At 36.2% G+C, this 26,747-nt stretch overlaps 1 protein-coding gene across 14 annotated transcripts in view; it reads left to right on the top strand.

The window, feature by feature from the left end:
- Nucleotides 1-26,747, top strand: part of LOC138761991 (low-density lipoprotein receptor-related protein 1-like) — a 1,165,126-nt gene that overhangs the window by 749,708 nt on the left and 388,671 nt on the right. For all 14 annotated transcript variants that reach the window (XR_011356692.1, XM_069935089.1, XM_069935091.1 and 11 more), the window contains 5 exons: nt 5,656-5,790; nt 5,881-6,010; nt 24,198-24,324; nt 24,503-24,654; nt 24,903-25,027. Coding sequence is in view for 13 of the 14 variants with exons in the window: in XM_069935089.1 (XP_069791190.1) it covers nt 5,656-5,790; nt 5,881-6,010; nt 24,198-24,324; nt 24,503-24,654; nt 24,903-25,027 (669 nt within the window). In the remaining variant the exon portion in view is untranslated. The remainder of the gene's footprint in view (nt 1-5,655; nt 5,791-5,880; nt 6,011-24,197; nt 24,325-24,502; nt 24,655-24,902; nt 25,028-26,747) is intronic.

Raw genomic sequence — 26,747 nt, forward strand, 5'->3', positions numbered from 1 at the left:
ATACGAGGATACCCTACTACTCAGAAAGGAGCAGCATATGCATGAATAGATTTAGGTGAGTAGGGATTGCACATGTCCAGACCCACCTTCTCGCCATCCCGTCCCTGGATCCAGCAGCATTATGAGGTCCATGATAGCTGGGGGAAGTTCTTTTGCAGTGAATAGCTTTGATGCAAGAGATGTCCATTCCGCGCTTCACAGCACATTTCCTAAATGACCATTGACCCTACAAGAGGGTTCGTCCACCCTTTGACAGATCTTGTTTTTCATCCTGCAGGATGTCTATCCACCCTCTGCACCGGCCAAGCCTGGTGGGGGAGACGGTTTAGTCATCGACCACCCGACCATGTGATAGGCAGTACTGGATTATATGGTACCTGTAATATTCAGATGAGTGACCTGACATCCAAACAAATTAGTCTGCATGGAAAGAAAAAGCATATTTGCATAATTTGTTACAAGTGTTGACAAGAACAATGTTGACTGCCAACACATGCAAACTAAACATCAACCACATCATCGGCCACCTATTGTGAAATATCTAGGTGTGCTATGTTTGTTAAAATCACTGTACTCCTTGTATATTAGCAGATTTGGAAAGAACACTGTCTTTCTTCTCAGAATAATGCCATAAGTTAGAGAGAATTAAATATAATTTGTTGTTGATAAAGCCTCTCTTTTTACACATTTTTAATCATTTAATCTGATGATATTCTATTTTTGAGGTTCATCGTTTGAAGTCTCTGCCCTTACATTTTCCCTCAAATGGCATGTCACCAATGAAATTCAATCCATTGCTATTGCACTAATGGGATTTATTTCAATCAGATTTGACATGACACTTTCCTATTCACAGCATAAGGACGAGGAACAGGGGTAGGCCATCTGGCCTAACAAGCCTGCTCCACTGTCCAATAAGATCATGGCTGAACTGGCCATGGATTAAATCGATCTGCTTTTCCCTCATAATTCGACAAATCCTGCTTTTTCTTAACTATATTTAATGAGAAAGCCTGATCTGGTTCTTGAAGCAGAGAATTCCAGAGATTTACTACTTTCTGGGAAAACCAGTTCTTCCTCATCTTCATCCTTAAGATACTCTACTAAATCTTGAGGGGATGTCCTCTAGTTATAGTCTCACCTACCAACTTCCCTGCCTCTATTTTATCTATCCCTTTCATAGTTTTACATGTCCCTTTAAGATCCCCTCTCATTCTTCTGAATTCCAATGAGTATGGTCCCAGGTGATGATCTCTCTCTCTCTCTCTCTCTCTCTCTCTCTCTCTCTCTCTCTCTCTCTCTCTCTCTCTCTCTCTCTCTCTCTCTCTATCTCTCTCTCTCTCTTTCTCTCTCTCTCTCTCTCTCTCTCTCTCTCCCCTCATAGGCTAACTCCCTTATCTATGGAATAAACCACATGTGCATCCTCTGCCCCACCTCTAAACCCAGTATGTCTTTTCTCAAGTAAGGAGACTAGAGCTGCATGCAGAACACATGTGGCTTGATCAGTGCCCTGTATAGTTGCAGCTCTTAAATTTAAACCGTCTAGCAATAAATGTCAACATTCCATTTGCTTTCTTGATTTCCTCTTGTAGCAGGAAAGCAACTCTATCTAATTCATATACAAGCACTCCAAAGTCCCTCTGTACAACAGCATTTGAATAATAATCAGATCTCTATTTTTCCTTCCAAAGTAGATGAGCTCACATTTACAAACATTGCTCTCTACCTGCTGGACCCTCTCTTACTCTATCTTCATCTCTCTGCAAACCCTCTGCACAATTTACTTTTCAACTCAACTAAGTGTTATCAGCAAACCTAGACACACTACATTTGATTCCTCTCTTCCAAATGGTCAACGTATGTCAAGATTATGATGTCTTCCTTCCTGATGGGCTGAATACCTTCTATGCATGGCTCAATGCGGAAAACAACACAACACCAAAGGAAGCCCAGCCCCTTCAACTGAGGTGAGAAGGATCCTATCCAGGGTGAATCCACATAAAGCAACAGGACCAGATAACATACCTGGTCAGGTACTGAGGGAATGCTCAGACCAGCTGACTGAGGTCTCAATGAGCATCTCACTCCAGCTGTCCATTGTCCTCACAGGATTCAAGACAGCCACCATCTTGGCGTCCATTTAAAGGATGACTTATCCTTGACCCAACACCTGCTCATTAATTATGAAGGTGCTTCCTAAGGAGATTTTGGAAGGCAAGGCTACCAGCCACCATCTTGACAAAGTTTTATAGCAGCATAATTGAGTGTGTCCTGGCTGCCTGGAAGCATGTTATGGTAGCTGTGAAGCATCAAATCAGAGACCAGTACAGAGGATGAGTGAATTTACTAATCCCTCTTCAAATGACATCGAAAAAGAGCAGTACTTAAGAGTTTAAAGAGGGCTCAGAAAATCCTTACAATATAGCTCACAATATCTTTGAAATGCTACCTCAAGGAAGAGATTCCTGAAGCATAAACACCAGGACTGCCAGGCTTGGGGTCTGCTTCTTTGGGCAAGTGGTGAAATTGAATACTTTTAGAAACCCATGAATTATTTTTAATGTATTTTTATTTTGGATGGCCATTTATATATGTTGTTTGTGTGGAGGGTGTCTGTGTGTGTGCACTATGGTCTGGAGATGAACAATTTTAAGGTTGTATATGTACAATCAAATTACAATAAACTTGAACTTGTATTTGAACTTTGAACACCTGTGATATTCTTCTCAGCCCCTGATTGCCAATCAGAGAAATATCTGTTTAAACCAATTCACTGCCGTCTTTCGGTTAACCAATCCCCCATTCATGCTCATACTTTTCCCTCAATTCTATGCATCCATATCTTATATGGAAGCCTTTAGAGCAATACTCTCTGGAAATCCAAATGTGCAACATCCACCTGTTCCCCTCTATCCACTGTGCTTGTTATTAGCCTCTAAAAGCAGCAATAAATTTGACAAATAGGACCTTGCCATCCTGAATCCTTAAAAATAATCATACAGCACAGAAACAGGCCCTTTTGCCCATCTAGTCTGAGCTGAGCTATTATTATGTCTTTTACCATTGACCTGCATCCTGATCATAGTCCTCCATACTCATCTTCCATTCCATGTTCCTATCTAATTTTTTCCATAAATGTTGAAATTGAGCCCACATTCACCAATTCCCCGGCAGCTCATTCCACATTTTCACCACGTTATTGGTGAAGGAGATCCCCCTGATCTTCAATTTAAACATTGTACCTTTCAACCTTAACCCATGTTGCCCAATTCTCCTCTCATCCAACTTCAGTGGAAAAAGCCTATTTGCATTTAGTCTGTCTATGCACTTCAGAATTTTGTATACTTCTCTTGATTCTTCCCTTATTCTCTGATTCTCCAGGGAATGAAGTCCTAATCTATTCAACCTTTCCCTCATGTCCTGGAAATATCCTTGTAAATTTTCTCTGCACTCTTTCAATTGATATCTTTATTGTGGTTGGTACCCTAAACAGCCCAGTCCTCCAAATTTGGCCTCTGAAAATTTATATTTTCTTTAGCAGGTCTTTGGCATTTAGATTATCTTGAGGGTTTTGAGAGAGAATTTTTTTGTTGTTGTAGTTTCATGGTTTGATGATGTTCCTGAATTAACGTATTCAAGACAGAAAAACAGGCACAATTTTGCATACTGACCTCCATATCGAGAGTGAGTCCTTACCTCCATTGTGACAGATTATGTTGAATTTTGTAGATTATGTAGATATGTTTTAAAGGTGATAAATTGTGGCAGGTTTTTAATGTAGGTCACATCCCAACACTTCAAAACAGATCTCATTTAAAATACTGGAACTCTGCTCAAGTTAAACAGGCCAGCTCAGAGTGCCTTTTCAAAAGCTTTGTGAAGTGCCCAATGGACTTCACTAATGGATTGCTGTTTTGAAAAGCAACAGATGAAAGAACACTGAGGATTAGGTCCTGAGCCACAGGCTGTTTGAGTGCAGCATGCTGTTCTAAGACAGTCATGTAGTTTTGCAAGTAGAGAGATTTAAACAAGCTATTTCTCTGAGAGAGAGAGAGAATTCAGTTCAGCAGCCGCAGCTGGCAAGCTTGTGAAATAAGAAAACAAAAAGGAACTCTGTGGTGAACTGAAAGAAAGAGGTTATCATCTGGAAAACCCTGATGGGGCAAGTTTCTTCGGCAAGACACTGACATGGCTGATCGGAAGGAACCAGTTTGTGTCCAGTGAACAACAAATCTCTCTCTGAAAACTGACAAGAACCTTCCTGAGCTGTAACCATTTATCTTTCAAGCACCAAAGCCTGGTGAATTTCATAAATGTTAAATTCTGTGCACAGTTTAAGAATTGCCTGCAACCAGTGAACTTGGAGGAATGAGAAGTGAGATTGGACTGTGCATCAAAGAACTTTTCTAAACTTACTCACACATTACATACACTTGCGCTTAGAATTAGAAGGGGGTTAAGTTAGGATAAGTAAGTTAATAGTAATAAGTTATGGGTGTTTGATCCTGTTTTCATGGTTAAAGATAATTAAAAGCAACTTTTGTTTAAGTAACCATTTGTCTTGATGAGTATCTATTGCTGCCTGGTTTTGGGGTCCTCTGGGCTCGTAACACCATATATTAATAAAGAAAGCTATAGAGATACTGTAGGTTGGTGATATTACATCAAATTAAGTGATTTTCCCATCATTCTTCTTTAGGGAATAGAATTCATGATTTGAATTGAAACGAGAAGCTTACTGCAGATGTATTAAAAAGAATACTGAGTTCTCCCAATGAAGTCAGTCAACATAATATGCTTTTTTTTTCTGTGTTGGCAGTCCTTTGGTCTTGCTACTGGGCTGAAGCTAGTCCCAGCACTTGAAATTGATGTCAAGGACCAGAGGCTGGAGACTTGTCTGCCTTAATCATAGATTCTTGAAATGTATCCATTTTGAACATGATCAAGCAGAGGAGAATAGAATGCAATGATTCAAATTGATTCACAGTCAAAACCATTAGTTCCTGACTTCAGTGATGTGTGGGTGGAGTTTGCACATTCTCCTCCAGTCACTCTGATCTCTTACCATATGCAAATGATATGATGATTTGTAGGTAAATTGACATTTGTCAGTTGATAAATAGTCCAATCTGGGAGCAATATGGGGACAGCAAAATAGATTTTGGTCAGATTAGTGTCAGTGAGAGTTTGATGGCTTGAGAAGACTGAATGGTCTCTGTACTGTAAAATGCTATGATCCAATTATCAAAAAGGTGAAGACTTCTGTAAGACACAGCACCATAGAGGGGAGTGGGGAGGTTGGGTCAAATCTTCAAAAGTTATCGTGTTTCACTGCTTGATTCATCTTTAAAAGTCAGCGTTCCCAATTTTCCCTGTCAGCATCAAAGGGTTATGCACACATTAATGTATACTGTGGATGTTAAATTGTTGTGTCAAATGAGGTTGACAGCAGTGTTACATGTAGGCTCACAGGTGAAAAACAATCTGGCAGCAGATGACATTGTATTCAATGCACTTTACAGGTAATTGACAAAATTTTAGTGTCAAATTGAGAAAAAAATGATCTCTTGAAAGATATTTTCTCCAGATTTGATGGATGAAAATCCTGGCAAATTGTTGCTCTTTAAGTGTTTCATTTCTAATTTTTATTTGCAGAAAATGATACAATCTATTGGACAGACATGGGAAGAAGCACAATTAGCAGGGCTAAACGAGACCAGACCTGGAGAGAGGATATTATTACTAATGGCCTTGGACGGGTAGAAGGAATAGCAGTGGATTGGATAGCTGGTAGGAGAGATTCTAGTTTTTTTTCAATTACCTGTTAATAGAGTAATTTGTTGGAACATTAATATTTATCTTTTCTGCATTTTTTTTCAGGCAATATATACTGGACAGATCATGGCTTCAATATAATAGAAGTTGCTAGATTTAATGGGTCCTTCCGTTTTGTGGTTATATCCCAAGGCCTCGATCAGCCACGTGCAATAGCAGTCCATCCAGAGAAAGGGTAAGCCAATCGTAATTTTATAAAAGAAAAATTAAGATGGGCACATTCAATGACCTTTTCATTTTTTATCAACTGAGAAGCTTTCACCTCCTTGCCTGTTTCCTTCAGCTGAATAATGACATGGTCATTATATTTTTTTAAAAATTAGACATACAGTGCAGTAACAAACCATTCTGGTTCACTGGCCTGTGCGCCCCCCCCCCCCACCCCACCTCCAATACACCAATTAACCTACAATCCCTGTACATTCTTGAAGGGTGAGAGGAATCTAGAGAACCTGGAGGAACCCATGAAGACAAGGGAAAACATACAAACTCCTGAAAGACAGAACCAGAATCAGGATTTATTGTCATGAACAAGTCCTGAAATTCAGTGTTTTGTGGTAGCATCATAGAGTAAGCAGTCGGATTATAACCATCTAATGACATTATACAAAAATTAAAATAATAATAACAATTAAAATGCACAAAAAATAAGGCAGTGCCTTTAGTTCATTGATTATTCAGGAATCTGATGGCAGTGGGGAGGAAGCTGTCCTTGTGCCACCAAATGCTCATCTTTAGGCTCCTGTACCTTTTCTCTGATGGTAGAAGAGTGAAGAGGGCATGGCCTTAGCGGTGGGGGTCTTTGAGAATCAAGGGTGCTTTTTTTAAGTTACCGCCTCTTGTCGATGTCCTCGATGGAGTGAAGTCTGGTGCCCGTGATGTTGCAGGCTGAGTTAACAACCCTCTGGAGTTTATTCTTGTCCTGAGAATTGGCGCCTCCATACCAGGCAGTGATGCAACCAGCCAGAATGATCTCCACGTACACCTGTAGAAGTTTACAAGAGTCTTTGCTGACCTATTAAACCTCCTCAGACATTTCACAAAATATAGCCACTGACGAGTCTTCTTTGAGATTGCATCAATGTGGAGGCTCCAGGACAGATCCTTGGAGATGTTGACACCAAGGAATTTGAAGTTCTTGACAATATCCACTGAGCCCTCGTGAGGACTGGGTCATGTTCCCCTGACTTCCTCCTGAAGTCCATAATCATCTCTTTGGTTTTGCTGATGTTGAGCATGATTGTTGTTGTTACATTTTTCAATGAGCTAATCTATCACCTTCCTGTACACTTACTTATTGTCGTTTGTGATTCTGCCGACAATTGTGGTGTCATTGCCAAATGTGTAGATGGCATTGGAATTGTGCCTGGCCACACAGTCATGGGTGTATGAATATAGCAGTGGCCTTAGCACACATCCTTGGGGTGTGCCTGTGTTGATAGTCAGTGAGGAGGAGACATTGTTTCCAATTTGTACTGACTGTGATCTTCCAATGAGAAAGTCAAGGACCCAGTTGTAGCTGTTGGGGGAAACAGAGGCCTAGAATTTGTAGCTTCTTGGCCAGCACTAAGGGAATAATTGTATTGAAGGCCAAGATGTAGCCTATGAAGAGCAGACGTATGTATGAATTGCTGTTTTCAAGGTGATCCAGAGCTGAGTGGAGAGCCAGCTATATTGTATCTGCAATGGAGTGATTGTGTCGATAGGCAAATTGCAATGGGTCTAGATCTTTACTTAGGTACATATTAATTGGGGCCGTGACCAGCCTCTCGAAGCATTTCATCACAGTAGAAGTTAGTGCTACTCTGCGGTAGTCATTGAGGCATCTCACACTACTCTTCTTGGGTACCAGGATGATTAATGCCTTTTTGCAGCAGATGGGAACCTGTGACTGCAGCAATGGGAGGTGAAAAGATTTCTGTGGACCCTCTAGCTAGTTGGTTGGTGCAGGTTTCAGTAACCTGTCAGGTACAACATCAGGGCCTAACACCTTGCAAGGTTTCACACCCTAGAATGATATTCTGATGTCGCCCTTAGTGACAGATATCACAGGGTGCTCAGCCTTTTCAGGGATTCTAGTAGGCACTATTTGGTTCTTCTTCTCAAAGCAGGCATAGGTGTTCAGCTCATCATGTAATAGAGCATCACAGCTATCTATAGTGTATGCCCTTGCTTTGTAGGCTGTAATGGCCTGCATTCCCTGCCATAGCTCTCTCTCTACCTTCCTCTGGAATTGCCACTTTACTTCAGAGATGGCCTTCTGCAGATCATACCTGCACATCTTGTAAAGATCCCGATCCCTGGCCTTAAAAGGTGAAGTTCTCGTCCTCAGGTTTGAATTCTCTGATTCATCCAAGGTTTCTGATTGGGGAGCACCCGATATGTGAGCATAGACATGCACTGATCCACACAGGTGTTAATGAAATCAGTGACATCTGTTGCATATTTATCACGTCTAGGCATGAGTTCTAGAATATGTTCCAGTCCTGCAGATGCTCCTTCGCTTTCCTCGATCATTCTTTCACCATGTTTACCACTGGTGCTGTGCTCCTCAGCCTCTGCTTGTATGCCAGGAGTAGAAGTACAGCCAGTGTGTCTTGATATGGCTCAGTAGGCATTCTTCATGGTGGTGTACCAGTGGTCGAGTGTATTGGTTCCCCTTGTCTCATTGGTGGTAGTTTGTCAGAGTCTTCCTCAGGTTGGCCTATCCCACAGTAATCCAGGTGTTGTGTCTCATGGCTGTTCATGACGGTGCTCAGTCCCTCAAAGTGCCAGCGTGACGTTAACCCAAAGTAGAATATACACTGTGATCAGGATGATGGTGGTGAACTCCCTCGGCAGATAGAAATGGTGACACTTGATCTCCAGGGGAGCAGGACTGGGACATGACCATCATATCTGTGCACCATGTTGAATTGATAATAACACAAATGGTGTTTCGCCTGGTTTATTCAGATGCTAGTGTTCGATCAGCACTATATAATGCACTGGACAGCATTAGATTTAATTTCCTTTTTTTCTTTGGCTTGGCTTCGCGGACGAAGATTTATGGAGGGGTAAGTGTCCACGTCAGCTGCAGGCTCGTTTGTGGCTGACAAGTCCGATGCGGGACAGGCAGACACGGTTGCAGCGGTTGGGTGTTGGGTTTTTCCTCCTTTGTTTTTTGTCAGTGAGGTGGGCTCTGCGGTCTTCTTCAAAGGAGGTTGCTGCCCGCCGAACTGTGAGGTGCCAAAATGCACGGTTTGAGGCGATATCAGCCCACTGGCGGTGGTCAATGTGGCAGGCACCAAGAGATTTCTTTAGGCAGTCCTTGTACCTCTTCTTTGGTGCACCTCTGTCACGGTGGCCAGTGGAGAGCTCGCCATATAACACGATCTTGGGAAGGCGATGGTCCTCCATTCTGGAGACGTGACCTACCCAGCGCAGTTGGATCTTCAGCAGCGTGGATTCGATGCTGTCGGCCTCTGCCATCTCGAGTACTTCGATGTTAGGGATGAAGTCGCTCCAATGAATGTTGAGGATGGAGCGGAGACAATGCTGGTGGAAGCATTCTAGGAGCCGTAGGTGATGCCGGTAGAGGACCCATGATTCGGAGCCGAACAGGAGTGTGGGTATGGCAACGGCTCTGTATACGCTAATCTTTGTGAGGTTTTTCAGTTGGTTGTTTTTCCAGACTCTTTTGTGTCGTCTTCCAAAGGCGCTATTTGCCTTGGCGAGTCTGTTGTCTATCTCGTTGTCGATCCTTGCATCCGATGAAATGGTGCAGCCGAGATAGGTAAACTGGTTGACCATTTTGAGTTTTGTGTGCCCGATGGAGATGTGGGGGGGGGCTGGTGGTCATGGTGGGGAGCTGGCTGATGGAGGACCTCAGTTTTCTTCAGGCTGATTTCCAGGCCAAACATTTTGGCAGTTTCCGCAAAACAGGACATCAAGCGCTGAAGAGCTGGCTCTGAATGGGCAACTAAAGCGGAATCGTCTGCAAAGAGTAGTTCACGGACAAGTTGCTCTTGTGTCTTGGTGTGAGCTAGCAGGCGCTTCAGATTGAAGAGACTGCCATCCGTGCGGTACCGGATGTAACATTCACATTGTCCTTCTTCTACTCACTCAATTTCAGATTTTGAAAATTGAGATTGGTTATTTAGAGTTGATCATTGTTTCATCGCCTCCTGTAAATTAACCCTGCTATTTAGATGTGTGATTCAATGGAGAATGGGGAAGAGGGAAATTTGTGGGCTTAGTGGCCTTGTTCAATGCTGTATGAATCTAATTCTTGAATTAGAAAAATACTGGTGGATAGACAAGGACTGATAAGGAATAATTAATATGGGTTTGTCTGTGGTAGGTCGAGTTTAACCAATTAAAAAAAAATTCAAGGAGGTTACCATGAAAGTTGATAAAGGAAACATGATAGATGTTGTCTTTAAGGAGTTTAGTAAGGCCTTTGATTAGGTCCCAGATAGGGATGTTAGTACATCTGATTTGGTCACTCGGTATTTTGGATGAGGTAATAGATCTGTTTAGATATTGGGAGAATCCAGAGAGTAGCAGTGGATGATTGCCTATCTGGAGGATTGTGACTGCTGGTGTTCCTCAGGATTCATTATTGTTTGTCGTCAATATCAAGGATATGGATACTGATGCTGTAAATTGGTTCAGCAAGTTTGCCAATGAAACAAACATTGAAAGTGCATTGGACAGTGAGAAAGACTTTCAAAGCATGCCACAGGATCTTGACCAGCTGGAAAATGGGCTGCAAAATAGCAGATGGAATTTAATGCAGACAAATGTGATGAGCTGCACTTTGGGAGGACTAACAAAGGTAAGACATACATTGCAAATGGTAGGGCACTGAGGAGGGACCTGGGAATAGATACCCTCAAAGTGGTGTCCAAGGGAGATAGGGTCATAAAGAGAGCTTTTGGCATATTAGCCTTCATAAATCAAAGTACTGTATTTGGTACAGGAATTGGGATGTTATGGCAAAGTTGTATAAGACATTTATGAGGCCATATTTGGAGTATTGTGTTCAGGTTTGGTCACTTAACGACAGGAAAGATATTAATAAGAAGTTTAAGATAGGGGTAGAGGAGGATTTTTTATATATTTTATTTAATATTCCATACATGCAGTAACAATAATACAGATATATATAAAAAAACATAATTGATTACATAAATTATGGTTTTCACCCCACCCAACCTCATCCACAAAAAAAAACAAATTGAAAAAATCTAAAAAAAAATATAGTTATAAAATATAAGAAGAAAGAAAAAAACAAGTTTTTGGATTGCAGAGAGAGATGTCATGTAGTACAATTCATCAGTTCTAACATAAACATACGGAGGAGAATTCTACAGGGCTTGAGGGTCAGAAAGGATATCACTACAAATTTAATCCTATTATTTGAGTGTATGGGTGTGAAATTTGTAAAAACATAGATTATTTCTTTCTTAAATTATAAGTATTTATTTTCCAAAGGAAAACAACTTTGAATTTCAGCATGCCACCCTGACAATGTTAAAGATATTATCCAATTTCTAGGTAATTGTGATACATTTTCTTGCTGATGCTATTTTAATAAATTTCAATTGATAACTTGATAGTTTCAATTGAGGATTTGTACCTTCAATATTACCTAATAAAAATAAATCTTTATAAAAGAATTTGGCTGAAAAACAACTCCTGTTCACTTGTTCCAAAAAGTTACCTATAGTCACCCAAAAAGGTCTCACATTGAGACAAGGCCATGTGGAATGCATAAAAGATCCTACATCTTCACCATATCTAAAATCTTGATCTGATAAATCTGATTTTAATCTATTCAATTTCTGTGGTGCAAGATATAATTGAATGTAAAAAATTGTATTGAACGATATCTATATCTTACATTGTTCATATTAGTCATACCATTAATACACAAAATTTGTTGATCTACTGTAACATTGAAATCTCTTTCCAATCTCTGTCTAGATCTGTATAATCCTAACTTAGGAATTCCTGCTTGTAATAATAAATATATCAAAGAAATAACTTTTTAAAAATATTTTATTTAAAATTTTAAAACAATACATTTCAATTAATAATGAGTTTTATATATATACATAATTATATATATATATATATATATATATACACATATATACACACATAAAATAAATGTGGTACATATAAACCAAATCCCTTCCTCCCCTCCCCAACACCACCTCCCTCCCAAGTACCCCAAAGAAAGAAGAATAGGAGATTATTAAATACATAAATAAATTCAAATCAATTACCATGAATCTGAGAACCATCACCAGGACAAACAATTGAGAGTTTAAATTTTCAAACCAACATGTCATAGATGTGAGCTCCATATTTTAAAAAAAAAGTGATATTTATCACATAAACTATAATATTTTTCAAGAGGAATACAAGATCACATTTCAATATGCCATTTTTGCATCCCAAAGTTCATATCAGACTTCCAAGTAATAGCTACACATTTCCTTGAAACAGCTAATGCTAATCATCGAAATTCAGTTGGATAGATTGTTAACCTTAATCTTAAACTGAACATCTTCATATTTCCAAACAAAAAATAATATTGGATCCAAAAGAAGTTTAACCTTTAATATTTTCTAAAAAATACTTTAATATCTGTCCAATACAGCTTAACCTTAATACACTGCCATGTTGAATGGTTAAAAAAAACATCTAAAGCATAACTCTGAGGATATTAAATCTTTCTAAAACTTTTTGGGGGCATTAACTATAATTAATGCAAATAGTTATATTTGTACTAATCTATATCTTAAATTAATAATTTTAGTTATTATCTTTACATAACATTCTCCAATCATTTTTTAATCTATTTTTCTACCTAAATCTCTATCCCATCTTAATTTTGATTTATGATTATCTAAATAAAGCATTTTCCTTTGAAGTAATTTATACAGTTCTGAAATAAATGAATTTATACATACTTTAGTAAGCAAAATTTTTACTTCAGACTGTCTAGGTAATCCTAAAATTTGAACTAATTTATCAATTAAAAAGGCTTTAACTTGAAAATAAAAAAGGTATTATTTGGAACATTTTATTTTTATTTAATTAATTGAAAAGAAATAAAATAACCAGCTTCAAAAAAATCTTCTATTCTTTTAATCCTCATTTGATTCCATAGCTTTAAAAATTGATTATTAACAGTAAAAGAAAAATATATATTTTGATATAAAGGTTTTTTACATGAAATCATACATTTCCCACCTATCTCATAATCCATTTATGCCTTAATTCAATTAAATGTTTCAATATAAGTGGGTCTTTATTACTAATTAATAATTTAGAATTCCATTTATAAATACATTCTTGTATAATTTTTTTATCTAATTTAGTTAGTTCCATCTTAGCCCACATTAAGGATTTATCTGAATCAAACATTCCATTAATAAATTTCACCTGGGCAGCTTTACAATAGTTTTAAAAATGTGGAAGTTGTAAATATGCTAATTCAAATTTCCAAGTTAACTTCTCCAAACATACTCTTACCATTTTCCCTTTTTATAAAAAAATTCCTAAGTATTGAATTTAAGTTCTTTAAAATTTTTGAGGTTATGACAAGAAATAGATTGAAATGTTAGAGAATATTCATTTTAATAAAATTCACTCTATCTATTAAAGTTATAGGTAAATCATTCCATCTATTCAAATCCTCTTTAATTTTATTAAATAATGGTAAGTGATTCAACTTGTATGAATTACCCAATTTTTTATTGATTTTAATACTTAAATATTTAATTCTATTATCTGACAATCTAAATTGAACAGAAGCATGTGGTAATGTGATAGCTGGTGTTGATTTTAATTGTTGTTTTATATCCATTATTTGGATAAATCACAAAAAATTCAATAACTAAAAAAAACTGCAAAAACAATTTTAACTTTGATGAAATATTTCAATTTAGATGATATTTGGAGAAAATTAAATCCAAAGCAAAAGGATTATTAATTTTAATCTTTTAGGTTTGATTCTTATTCAAGAATAGATTTCTTCTTAATTTCAGCTCAATGACAAGGACCAGTTATGCATGCAGAATATAAGGCTGGGATTTTATCAGATAATTCACCTCTATTAATTTCATGCTTAGATTCTAAAAAGATTAGTTCAATTTATAGATGGAGATTTAATTCTTTGTTGTTAAGGAATATTGATTTTTGTAATTATATAAGAAATCAAATACAGGAATATTTAGATACAACACTAATTTAGTTGATAATAATTTTATGGAATGCTCTAAAAGTTTATTTGAGAGCTCAAATAATGTTTTTCTACTAAATTTAAGATTAACTTAAAGAAGTAGATAAATTAGAAAATGCAATAGAGAATTTAGAGAAAGATTTGCAGAGAGACCTGTCTGAAAGGAAAAAATGATAGACTTAATAAATAAGAAAATGTATTATAATTCAGTACCGACTTATGGAACAGAGAAATTAATTCAGAGAACTAGACATATATTATGAATTGGGAGAGAGAGCTCATAAGGCTTTGGCTTGGCAACTGAAGACAGAATTTGCTTCAAGAACTATTAATGCTATTAAAAGAAATTCAAAAATTACTTATAAACCTCAAGATATAAATTATTATTTTTGATATTTTTATTCTAACTTACATACATCTCAATTTAATAATGATGAAGTTAATATTAATAGTTTTTTTTAATATCTGAAGTTCATCTTTAAATTGCCAAGATCATGAAGATTTGGATTCCCCATTTACAGTTAAACAAATTATTAATGCTCTTAATATTATGCAAAATGGTATGTTTCAAGGTGAATATGGTTTTCCATCTGAATTTTACAAGAAATTTAAAGATTTATTAATACCTCCATTAACGGAGGTCCATTCTTTACTGGAGTATTTTTCTAATGCAATTAGACAGATATACTAAAGAAAGATAAAGATTTATTAAAGACAATCTTATCAACCAATTTCATTTTGATAATATAATTGTAGCTCAGGTTTTGGTAAATAGGTTGACTAAACATTTACCAAATTTAATTCATTTAGATCAGTCTGGATTTGTTAAAAAATGGTATTCTGCAGATAGCATTGCTGTTAATTAGCTAAATTCATATTTCTCAGAAGAAACTTGATTTAGCAATGCTTTTATCATTAGATGCTAAAAAGGCATTTGATAGATTAAAATAGAGTTTTTTTTAAAATTTAAGGTGTTAGAAACATTTGGATTTGGTCAGTGTTTATCAATTGGATTACAACTTTATGTAAAATCCTTCTGCTAAATTGGTGACAAAAGGACAAATAACCTCTGCTTTTTCTTTAATTAGATCAACTAGGCAAGGATGTCCTTTGTCTCCAGCTTTATGTATTTTAGCAATTGAACCTTTAGTACAATTAATAAGACAAGACAATAATATTAAAGGAATTAAATTTAATACTGATGAATTTAAGATTCATTTATATAATATTCTCAAAATTCTTTGTGTTCATTGTATATGATTAAAAGCATATGGCTATAAAATTAATTGGGAAAGTTTTTTTTTAATCACACTCCTAATAAGAATATCTACCTCAGTACAGCTAAAGAGAAATACTGTTGGTCCCAACTTATCTGTCAAATATGTTCTCTACTGAAAATAACAAAAAAAGACTATTATGAAGTATAGAATATTTATTACTCAATTGTTCAAATGACATTAATTGGCATCTTTAATAACAATCTTCCACATTAATAATTCCTTTATGGTACCATATATTTAAAAACTGATTATCTCTTGAAAAGACCAAAAGAATATTAATCAATTGCATTTTTGGTGATAGAGATCCTCCTCCAATATCCTGATTTATTTTACTCCAAACATTATGTAAATCTTTTAATAATGGGGTCTCTTTATTGGCAACGAACAGTTTTCATTCCCATTTGTATATACATTCTTCTGCTTTCTTTTCTACTATTTTATTCAATTCTATATTAATCCATGCTGAATTTCTATTTTTTTTTAAAAAGAAGGCAGGAATCTTAGTTGTGCTGATCAACAATAATTCTAAAATTGGGAATATGTAATCCTCCCTATTTGTATTTCCATGTTAACTTTTCTATAGAGACTCTTGCCATTTTAACTTTCCAAAGAAATTTCCTTATTTGTTTATTTATATTTTGAAAATACGTTGGGGGTTTTAATATAGACACATCTGAAAAAGGTATTGTATCCTTGGAAATATGTTCATCTTTATACAATTCATCCTTCCAACTAAATTGTTAGGTAAATTTATCCATTAAAAAAAAATCTCACTCAATATTTTTCAGTAAAGACAAATAATTTATATAAATTCTTCAAATTACTATCTGTATGTATTCCTAAATTTTTAATACCTTTTTTGGCCATTTAAACTGAGTATCCCTTTGGCAATGAATAAAATTACTTGCTATCAAAGGCATAATTTCAATTTTATGTTAATTTATTATGTATCCCAAAACTTTTCCATATTCTTCCAACTGAGCATACAATCTTCATAAAGATGACTGAGGATAAGGTAAGTATATGAAAACATCACCTGCAAATAAACTAATTTTATGTTCCTCCTGACCTGCTGTAAAACCCTTAATGTGTAAATCAGAGCAAACACCTCTGCAAGTGGTTCTATGGCTAAAACAAATGAAGCTGTTTACAAAGGACATCTTTGTTTACTTGATTTTGCTAAGTTTAACAGCATAGGCACTTGCCCATTTGTAACTACTTTACCTTTATGACTATTATATAATGCTCTAATCTATTTTTTTAATTAATCCAAATCTAAACATTTCTAATACCTTAAATAAAATATCCCACTCTAATCTAACAAAGACCTTTCCTGCATCTAAAACCACATCAACATTCAAATAAACTTTTTTTGTGCTCAATTTATTATGCTAAGTAATTTAGCTACATTCTCCATAGATTGTCTTTTTGTAAAGAAAACAAATCCTGTCTGATCCATATTAATTAATTTAGGTAACAGATTATTCATTGTATTTTCCAAAGCTTTTACTACTATTTTATAATCCACATTTAATAGTGAAATAGGTCGATAAGATGAGGGCTTTAAAAGGTCTCTAAATTTTATTTTTAGGAATCACTGTAATTACTGCCATCAAAAATTATTGTGGAAGGGTAGAAGTTTGAGAAGCTTGATCTAATACTTAAATATGGAAATTAATAAATCCTTAAATTCTTTATAAATTTCAGATGGAAACCATTTTCTGGAGATTTGTAAAGACTCATTGCTTCTTTTACCTCAGCCTCAGTAAATGGAACATCAAGTTCAGACTGTTCTTCTAAACTTAGCCAAGGCAATGTTACCTGCGATAAATAATCATTTATTTTAGTTTCATCTCCTAAATAAGAACCCTAACCCTAACCCTAACCCTTAACCCTTAACCCCTAACCCTAAACCCTAACAATAAGGCCATTTGAACTGAGTATCCCTTTGGCAATGAATTGCCAATGATCAAATTTCTCATCTTCAAATTTTCATATAAACATTTCTAAAATATTCATTTATTGCATGAGGTTTATCAGTAATTACATTTATCTGCAGAAGCAGGCATTTGACGATTCTTTTTCAAAACTGTAATTACTTTTTCTAATTGATTTCATATAATCCTTTTTTTTTAATTTTAGACATAAAACATAATTTGCCCTTGTAAATATGCCTTTAAGACATCACACATTATAAATTTATCATTTATTGAGTTCAAATTTGTATCACAAAATATCCTAATATGGTTTTGAACAAACTCTTTCCTTTTTAAACAAAGAATTTAATCTCCACCTATATATTGACATTTCCTTATCTTGCATTTCCATAGTTATTAGCAAATGTGAATGATCAGATAAAATCCTCGCTTCAAAAATCCAAGTTAGCATTTGAGCCCAATAGATCAATTCTAGAATAAGAATCAAACCAACTGGAATAAAATGAATAATCTTTCTCTCTAGGATGGATTTTTCTCAATCAATCAAATTCAAATCTCGCACAAAGCACCTTAGCAGCTTTTGTTCTTGTGGTTCCTGAATAGACTTATCCAACAGAAAAATTAAAGTCACCTCCTATTAAAATATTTTCATGCCTCTGATAAGTTTGAAAAATTATCCTGACTAAATTTCTCATCACCAATATTTGGAGCGAACAAATACAAAAAAAGTCCACATTTCTGAAAATATTTACAATATATTATTTTATATCTACCTGCAATGTCTATAATAATATTCTGAACCTTAATCAAATTTGCTACCCCTCTTGCTTTAGAATTGACTGAAGATGACATGACATATCCAACCCAATTTCTTTTAGATTTTAAATGTTTAAAGGAGATATGCAAGGCAAGTATTTTACGTGGTGACGAGTAGGTGATTGGAATGGGATGCCAGATATAGAGTTGGAAGCAGATACAATAGTAGTGGTTAAGAGGCTTCTAGATAGATTCATGGATATGCAGGGAATAGAGGAATATGTATCATCTGCAAGCAGCAAAGATTTAGTTTATTTTGGCAGAGACTGAAGGGTTTGTTCCTGTATTGTTCTGTTCTATGTTCCTCTTCCTCTAACAAACTACCCCAATGCCCACCATGACTGCAGATGCCGGATTGATTTTTTTCCTCTTCCAGATGCAGACATCACCTTACCACCTCTCTTTATGCTGGTTCGTTGCTGCACTTATGTCACTGATTCTGAACTAATTCTTGCTGTTTCAAGATGGGTGACCAAATTTTCATCTTAAAGTGAGGCCCAATAGCTTCCATATTATTGGCTCCTCTCCTGGTTCTCCATAAACTCTGCACCCTGTTCGAATCATCACACATCATTGTCTATTTTGAAAGCAAATAAGCCTGCTTTTGCAATCATGGCACTGGGGTCATGATATTTCTGCTTTGCCATCAGGTTGATATTCATTCTGATCGATTTTTAAAAAAATAATTGACTTCATTATTGTAGTTCAGACAGATCCCAATTCAGGAAACACTTTGTTTTAGTTGTCGTTGGAGTGCAGGGGGGCACTTCAAATGTGCAGATCTTAGTTGCCGCGGGCTTGGAATGCAGATTTTTTTTGTGGGGGAGGGTATCTAAAGCAGGGCCATTTCTGTTGATTTTTTGGATAGTTTTGCTTTATAAATGTTTATAAATCTCACCAATTAAGTGCACCTTATTGGTTGCGTGCAATGATTTCTGAGAGAGGATTCAGTTTGATGTAACAATGTGTGAGGAATTTGCTGAATATCTTCTGTTGTCTGAATCAGAATTACATCAAATTTTGTAAAACAATGGAACATTATTTCCCTCTCTCCCAAGAGTTGACATTCTTTGTTATTTACCCTTGTGATAGAACACAAACAAGGAAGAGATGCCTCCAGTGTACAATTGCCCTCTCGGTTAAAAATGTGCAGCAGCTTTTTTATTGATTATGACATTGACCTATCAGGGAATCAGTTCAACTTCATTTGTCAAGACAAGGTTCCTGTTACAAAACTATTTCAACCAATAGTGACAGCACTTCTGTTCCAGTCAAAAAGAAGTTGACTCAATGTTGCAATATAATGTTCAGTTTGTCATATGATTCAGAGCAATTCAACTTAAATTTGAATCTTCTGAGAAGATAAATCACACCATTGGCAAGCAAATTTCAGTCTGTGCAGATCATTACTGCCCAGGAACAACAGCAAAATGAGCACCACCTCCTGGCTTTCTTCATGTATAACTATTTATTTAAATTTTAAGTATTATTATAAAATATATATTATATAATAAAATATTGATTTCTTCAGATGTAGGAATCTATAAACTTAAATGTTTCCACTTTCCTTAATTTAGGTTATATGCTTTTTTTTGTAGGACAATGAAATTAAATGCATTAAACCACTGATGCACAAGAAAGGCATGTCTTTTGCAGCTCCCTCCCCCACTGCAGTAATATTTTATGATACACAAGATCAAGGACAAAGGCAAAACAAACATAGAAGAACTGGAAGCTTGTCTTTGTGATGGAGGGTTTAAAGTTGAAGGAGGCCGAGTGGGAAGGGCAGAGAAAACTGGATCTCAAATTGAGATGACACGTGAATTGCAAAATAAAACCAAACATCTTTGCAAGGGTGAACAGTGATAGGTTGTGATTGAAATTAAGGTTAAGATTGGATGATAGAAGTCTAGAATGTTGATTGGCATCTGGAATGTGATTGCCCAGAATCTGGTGCTAGAATGTAAAAGATACTGGGCACTCTTGAACAGGGTTAGTGTGAGTGATGGAGCTGGGGTCAAAGAAAAAAACAGCACAAATAAAATTGTAAAGTGTGTGTACCCTTGTGAAGATTAATATGTCAGAATTAACCACCTCATTCCAATGAAAGATTGTGACATTAAGTTATGTGAGTGCACCACGTTGTTCCCAGCTACATGTATATTCATTTTGTGAGTGCCTGGTTCTCTGCTTAATGCCTCTGCCAATATTCAGCTGTCTCTGGGGAATGTACATCATGCAGATGAAGAATGTTGATTTTCATACTTATGTAGTTCATGCAAAAAGCACTAAACACAATGGTGTTTTGAATAAGAGTAGAAAAACAATGTGCAAAGGAATCTCAGACATTTTTTTTGGGGGGAAGGGTACATATATACAGGAAAACCCCTGATATCTTGAATTCAAGCCACCAGCAGCCTCAAGCCAATGGGAAAAAATAATCAAGGAAAATAAATTTAAAAAATTAAAATAAATAAGAATAAAATAATAGGTAAAAGTATGTGTTTAAAATTGTAAATGTTCTCTGAACTAAAACATAATCTTTGGTGAAGATACAAGCAAATATTCAGCCAATACAGTGCCTTGGTCATGCTTTGCTCATAGCATCTGTTTGAAAAAAGTTGTGTAAAATAGGAATAGCATCACCCAGGATGAAGAACTGGTTGATGTCGCTCACAGTGTTAAAATCATGGTTCAGATAAATGGTCTTTCTGGGGCAAACTCTCAACAATTCTTGTGCAAGTCAAGACCAAGAACAGGATTTCTGTGATCTTCCAATTTTGTATACTCAGAAGACTATGCCAGTGCATGAAGAAAACATCCCACATCAAAGCGATGTCCGTCAGTTTTCTTATCTATGGAATGTTTATATACCTGAAGTTAATTCTGTGCTAGAACTGCTAATTGGTTCAGATGTACCAAAGGCTTTGGAACCACTGGAAGTAATACAAAATAAGGAAGATGAACGTTATGTTGATAAAACTAGGCTTGGATGCACAATTAGTGGACCTTTAGAAGGAAATAATTATATAGCTCAGGAACAGTTAGAAGCAAATGTCAACAGGATTTCAGTTGTGAAATTTGATGCATTGTGGGATCAACTAACAACTGTAAATAAGAAATTCACTTCTGAAAAAGAAAACAGATCAATGTGAAAATAAATCAAAGGCATTTAAAACAAGGAGCTCACCACTTGGATGTACTTTGTGGAGTCCAATGTTATTTGACTGATCTAGAACTGTGCCTCCACTTGACTGAACCAAGTGCAGGTTTGCAGCATCCAAAAGGTAGGAACTTTTAATGCAATGGTGTTCACTGCTGCTGTATCCATGATGTTGGGACCAAAATACGTTTTGGAACATTGGGGTCACCAATGTAGCATTTGTGCTACAGAACAAATAACAAAACTGGCAGTCAACACGTTCATTCCAAAACTCACTGTTTTATTGTTTGCTCACTCAGCTTTTTTAAAGGCACTCCCTGTTCCCATCACTGGGAACTGGAAGTTGCATCGCTGACTGGCAGTTATTCATACTTCACTTGTATGGGCCCTTTAGTTGAGGGGAAGGTAAAGATGCCCAGCATCATCTTGGTGTAGGGTGCTCCGACCGCGAGCTGGTTCACCTGAACCCCAAACGTGTTGCTCCCCACAATGTCAAAAATAATGTGATTTCAATCTTGTCTTATTTATAACCAACTGCAGAAAAGAAAGAAAGATGAACAAATCTGTTGCAGAAAAGGTTAAACCAGACGATCAGATAAATTTTCAAAATTTGGTTTTAAGATTTCAGATTTTTCCTCTGAGAAGCAAAATGCTGAAGAAACGAAGAAAGACAAAAGACCTGCTGAACTCATGTTAAACTTAAGCGGAAAGTTGTGACTATTTTGTCTGAGGTAGATTTGAGGTCTACTGGTTGATGTTTTAAGTCAAGGATTCTGGAGACGAAGAAACTTTTCTGAGAACAAACTGATTCTATTTTATTGTTGGCATACTACACAGACTTTATTGATCCAGAGTGGTGGTAAAGATCACTCTTTTACTGGTAACCTCTGGCCTAATGGGGAAAAAAGATCTGCATAAAGTTTGAATTTTATGTTATTTATTTTGTTATGAACCATGCATAACAAGCAACAATAGACAATGAACCAGACAGTGTTTAATTTTAAAACACTAATTTTATTTCTAACCCTTGAACTATTGTCCTAATGCTAAATCTATCCCCAACTATGTGCAGGTGTACTAGTGCATAGGTGTGTGTGTGTGATATATCCAAACCATTACAGTCCAGGCCAAAACCTAGAAAATTACTTCAAAGTTCAGTCTTTCAAATTCAGTGTTGAAGTGCAGGCCTTTGGAATTTGATGCCCAGAATTAATGATGAACTGATTGGAAGACTGCAGTCATCACTGCTACAGACTCATGAATTCTTCTTGTGCTGCCTCTGAAGTTGAGCTGGTCCTTTCGTAGGCAAGACTCGAATTGGGCGGCCTCCTCGAAGCTTCCAAGATCCTGGCATTGTTCTCTCCAAGTAACTTCACTGCTCGTCACACTTAAAATGAAGCAGTCTCTTCAGGTGACCTCCACTGTTAGTCACAATAAAAATGAAGCGCTTTACTTCCCAAAAAAGAACCTCCTGGCACAGGTCAATCCACCAAAAAGGCCCAGTCATTCACAGAGCATGCTTTACACTGAATTCCACAAAAAAATGGCTGGCCACAAGAGCGAGAGCTGCTTCATAAATCTGTCTTCTTTTCATCAGCGTGGTTCTCCCTTGCAAAATCACAGCATCTTTGCATATGCATCAAATTCTGGAGTAGATTGTGACCAGACTTCCCTCAGTTCTTCCAATGTATCAAATTATTGCTGGGGTGTGACTTGTGCTTCTGTGAAATGTTAAATGTTAACTGTGACCATTCAGTCCCTCCTTCCTACGCTATCTCTTACTAAAATGGGAGCTTGTAATAGTATTATTGTATGATTATTATTTAAGACATTCCATCTAATTATAATAATTAGGGGCTGGTATTGTAGGGGCCAAAAATGTGTAATTTGTTTACTTGTTCGGTCAGCATCCCATTGATTCCTGTGAATGTCAGAGGCGTCCGTGAGTTCATTTGGCTTTTTGTGGCCACCTTTGTTGTTGTACACATGCTCGAGTTCCAGGAGCATGCACAGTGCAGTCACATGTTATAATGCTCATTAGAGTATGTGCAATGGGACAGGTTGTAAATCGGGAGCTGGAGAATATATTATAAACATGACAACATAGAGAAGGGTGAGTGAAACACTCATAATTTTTGCTGACTGTGTTCACGGTATTCAAGTTTTAATGGAGATCAATGCAGATGTTATTAAATGTTTATAAGGATGTTATTTATGGACATTTAAATATTAAAGAAGATCATTTCAAATTTACATGTTAAATAAAGAATTTAAATACATCTGGACTTATAACAGATATAATTGAAGCAGGTCACAAATGAAATGTCTAACTTAGCCTTCAAGTGACTATTTATTGGATTGAAGTTTGTTTTCTGTTTACATAATGTTAATCCACACCTCTAAAATTGTTTCTGTTTTTATTGTTGGCTTTATTTAGTCAAATATTACTTTATATAAAATAAAAATCTCATCTTAGCACCATGCACTGGATGTCTAACCTTTGTGTTTGGATTTATTTTCCATAAAATATAATCACAGTAGATATAGCCCACATCGATTGGTAAGTTCAAGCTACTTTCAGTTTAGCAATTGTGCATTGTGACTTTTCAAAAGATTTTCAACGTTGTTGCTGGGTCATGTTGGAAGATTATAAACGTGCATGTAAAGTTAATTATGATAAAAATATAAATTTGTATCCTTCACTGATCATATCTTTGGCCCTGCAAAACTATCACAGCAGTAGTTTTGTATTTTATGGTCTGTGATAACATAACACTTTGTACTGAATGTGACAACTTTATATAACATATCTTAAAGGGTAATGATAATGCTCCATAATGATAAGTGCATTACACAAGATATTTTTAATGAGCACTTTGCAGTTATTAGATATTTATGCTCAACAATATTTTTATCTTCTAAAATAGGTTCATGTTCTGGACAGAATGGGGACAGAAGCCTTGTATTGGGAGAGCACGATTGGATGGATCAGAACAAATTGTCCTCGTGAGCTCCAACATTGCATGGCCAAATGGGATATCAATAGACTTTGAGGTTTGCCTGCAGATTTACTCCAAAGAATGTCAACAATATTCTTCTGCAGTTACATTTTAGGAAGTTATTTTGTCCTTGCTTTATATGTGTGTGTGTATACATTTTTTTTAAATTAAATATGATGCCTCTAACTGCTGAATGAATGTCAGCTGACATCTATTTTGTGATTGATCCCAAGGAAAATAAATTATATTGGTGTGATGCCCGCACAGACAAGATAGAAAGAATTGACCTTAAAACTGGAGAAAACCGAGAGATTGTGCTGTCAGGCAATAACATGGATATGTTTTCAGTTGCAGTCTTTGGGGTTTACATCTTCTGGTCTGACAGGTAATTTATTATCGCATTGATGTTTTGGATTCAAAATGTTTTTGGAATCCCAGCTTTTCTATCCATGCGGGATTAGCCCTTTCCTTGCAAGGTCATTTTGAAAATCCTGAAGGGGACATGTTCCTGAGTATTTTTGCATTTCTGATATTTGACTTTACATCACAAAATTCCTTACAGGTATTACTTCTCTACCTCCATTCTGTGGAACTTAAAACCATCCTGCTAATAAGGGACTTTCCTTTCAACAGGGCACATGCCAATGGATCCATCAAAAGAGGCATTAAGAACAATGCTGTAGATGCTATAACCATGAGAACACATCTTGGAGTCAACCTGAAGGGTGTGAAAGTGTTCAACCGTGCCAGGGAAATAGGTATGTTCATTTTTTTAAATTACTTTGTCTTAAAGACCCATTATACAGACTTAAATTTTAACTTAAAGAATGACCAAAATACTTCCTCTGGATTTTTGTTTAAATTCATTCAGGTGGATGAAAAATATTTTGCTGGACAAACTACGTGAGTTTATCTGAAGGGAAGCACCGATTAATATTTTCATCCAATGTTTCATTCCTGTTAAATCACATACTCTTGGGTTGTATTCATTGGAGTACAGGAGAATCTCATAGAGGCATTTTGTATTTGAAAGGTTTAGATAGGGTGGATGTGGGTAAGATGTTACCCTTGGTGGGTGAATCGAGGACAAGGGGGTCACAGTCTGAAAATGAGAGGTTATCCATATAAAACAGAGAATAGGAAGAACTTTTTTAGCCAGAGGGTCGTGGATCTGTGGAACTCACTGCCACATACAGCAGTGAAAACCAGATCACTGGGAGGATGTAAACAAGAAATAGACAAGTATCTCATTAGTGAGGGCATCAAGGGATATGAGGAAAAGGCTGGAAATTGGAACTAGTGGAGAGTAGTTTAGTGTAGATTTATGGAAGAAACTCGATGGGCCGAGTGGCCTGCTTCTATTCCTTTGTCTTGTGATCTTGTATCAGGATAAATATTCATCTCTGAATGATGTGCCAAAATATTTGCATTTCAGCCTTCGCTGTTGACCATTTATCTGGTTTGCATTCCAATTTATCAAATCTGTAATATGCTATTTAATCACAGACTATACATGTTTTCTGCTGATAAGACATATTTACTCCTTTTTGCCTTCCTAAAGTTGATTATTGGTAGTTTGAGCTGCAGCCTGTTGTCAGATAATTGCATTTGGGAGATCTAAGGCAGGAAGACACAATAATGCTGCGTCCATCAAAGAGAATTGTGGAATTATAAAGACCTATTCCAATATAAATGACTATTACATTGTATGAAGATAAAGCAAAAGTTGTTAGATTATTGACATCAGTAAAAGTCTGAACAGCATTGTGGTAAACAATGGTAGGTAAAAAAACTTTGCTGTCATTCTTCAAAAATGATTAATTTCATAAGAATATTTCTGTCTCTTCATTCTTAGCATATGGAAACATTTTAGAGATTAGCCTCACCTTAAACCAAGCAGGCTCTGGTTTACATCGGACGCACAAGAAACTGCAGATTCTATAATCAAACTATAAACTGCTGGAGAAACTCAGCAAATCAATCAGCATTTATGGAGGGAAAATAATTTACATTTCAGGTCAATGTGCTTTATTTGTTTTCTGATGGGAAGATTTCCTATTCCTTAAAATGCTGGTCAACTTCTTGAATTCTTCCAACATTAGTTTTGTTTTGGTTGAATTTGCTCAGAACACCTCTGATGAAAGCTTTTCTTTAACCAAATATTGTGCAGTAAGATTCAACTACGCCTGTAAGCTTTAAAAAGATCCTCCACTGATGTAATGGTGGCAAAGCTGAGTGCAAGTGCAGAAATGGGTCATTTTTAATGTTTATTAGACCAGAAGATGAGCTGCGTCAGCAAAAAGTGAACAGATCCTTGTACATAATTTCTAATCTTAACCAAACTATATACTGCATCTTGACAGATGAAGAACTCGCAAAACAATGTGTGAGGGGCACTTTCTAGATTTATTAAAATTGAGATCATATTCATTTAATGCAATCTGAATTCTGTTCTAACTTGGTGTTTAGACGGGAAAC

The sequence above is a fragment of the Narcine bancroftii genome, chromosome 4 (genome assembly GCF_036971445.1).
Source record: "Narcine bancroftii isolate sNarBan1 chromosome 4, sNarBan1.hap1, whole genome shotgun sequence".
Lineage (NCBI taxonomy): Eukaryota > Metazoa > Chordata > Chondrichthyes > Torpediniformes > Narcinidae > Narcine > Narcine bancroftii.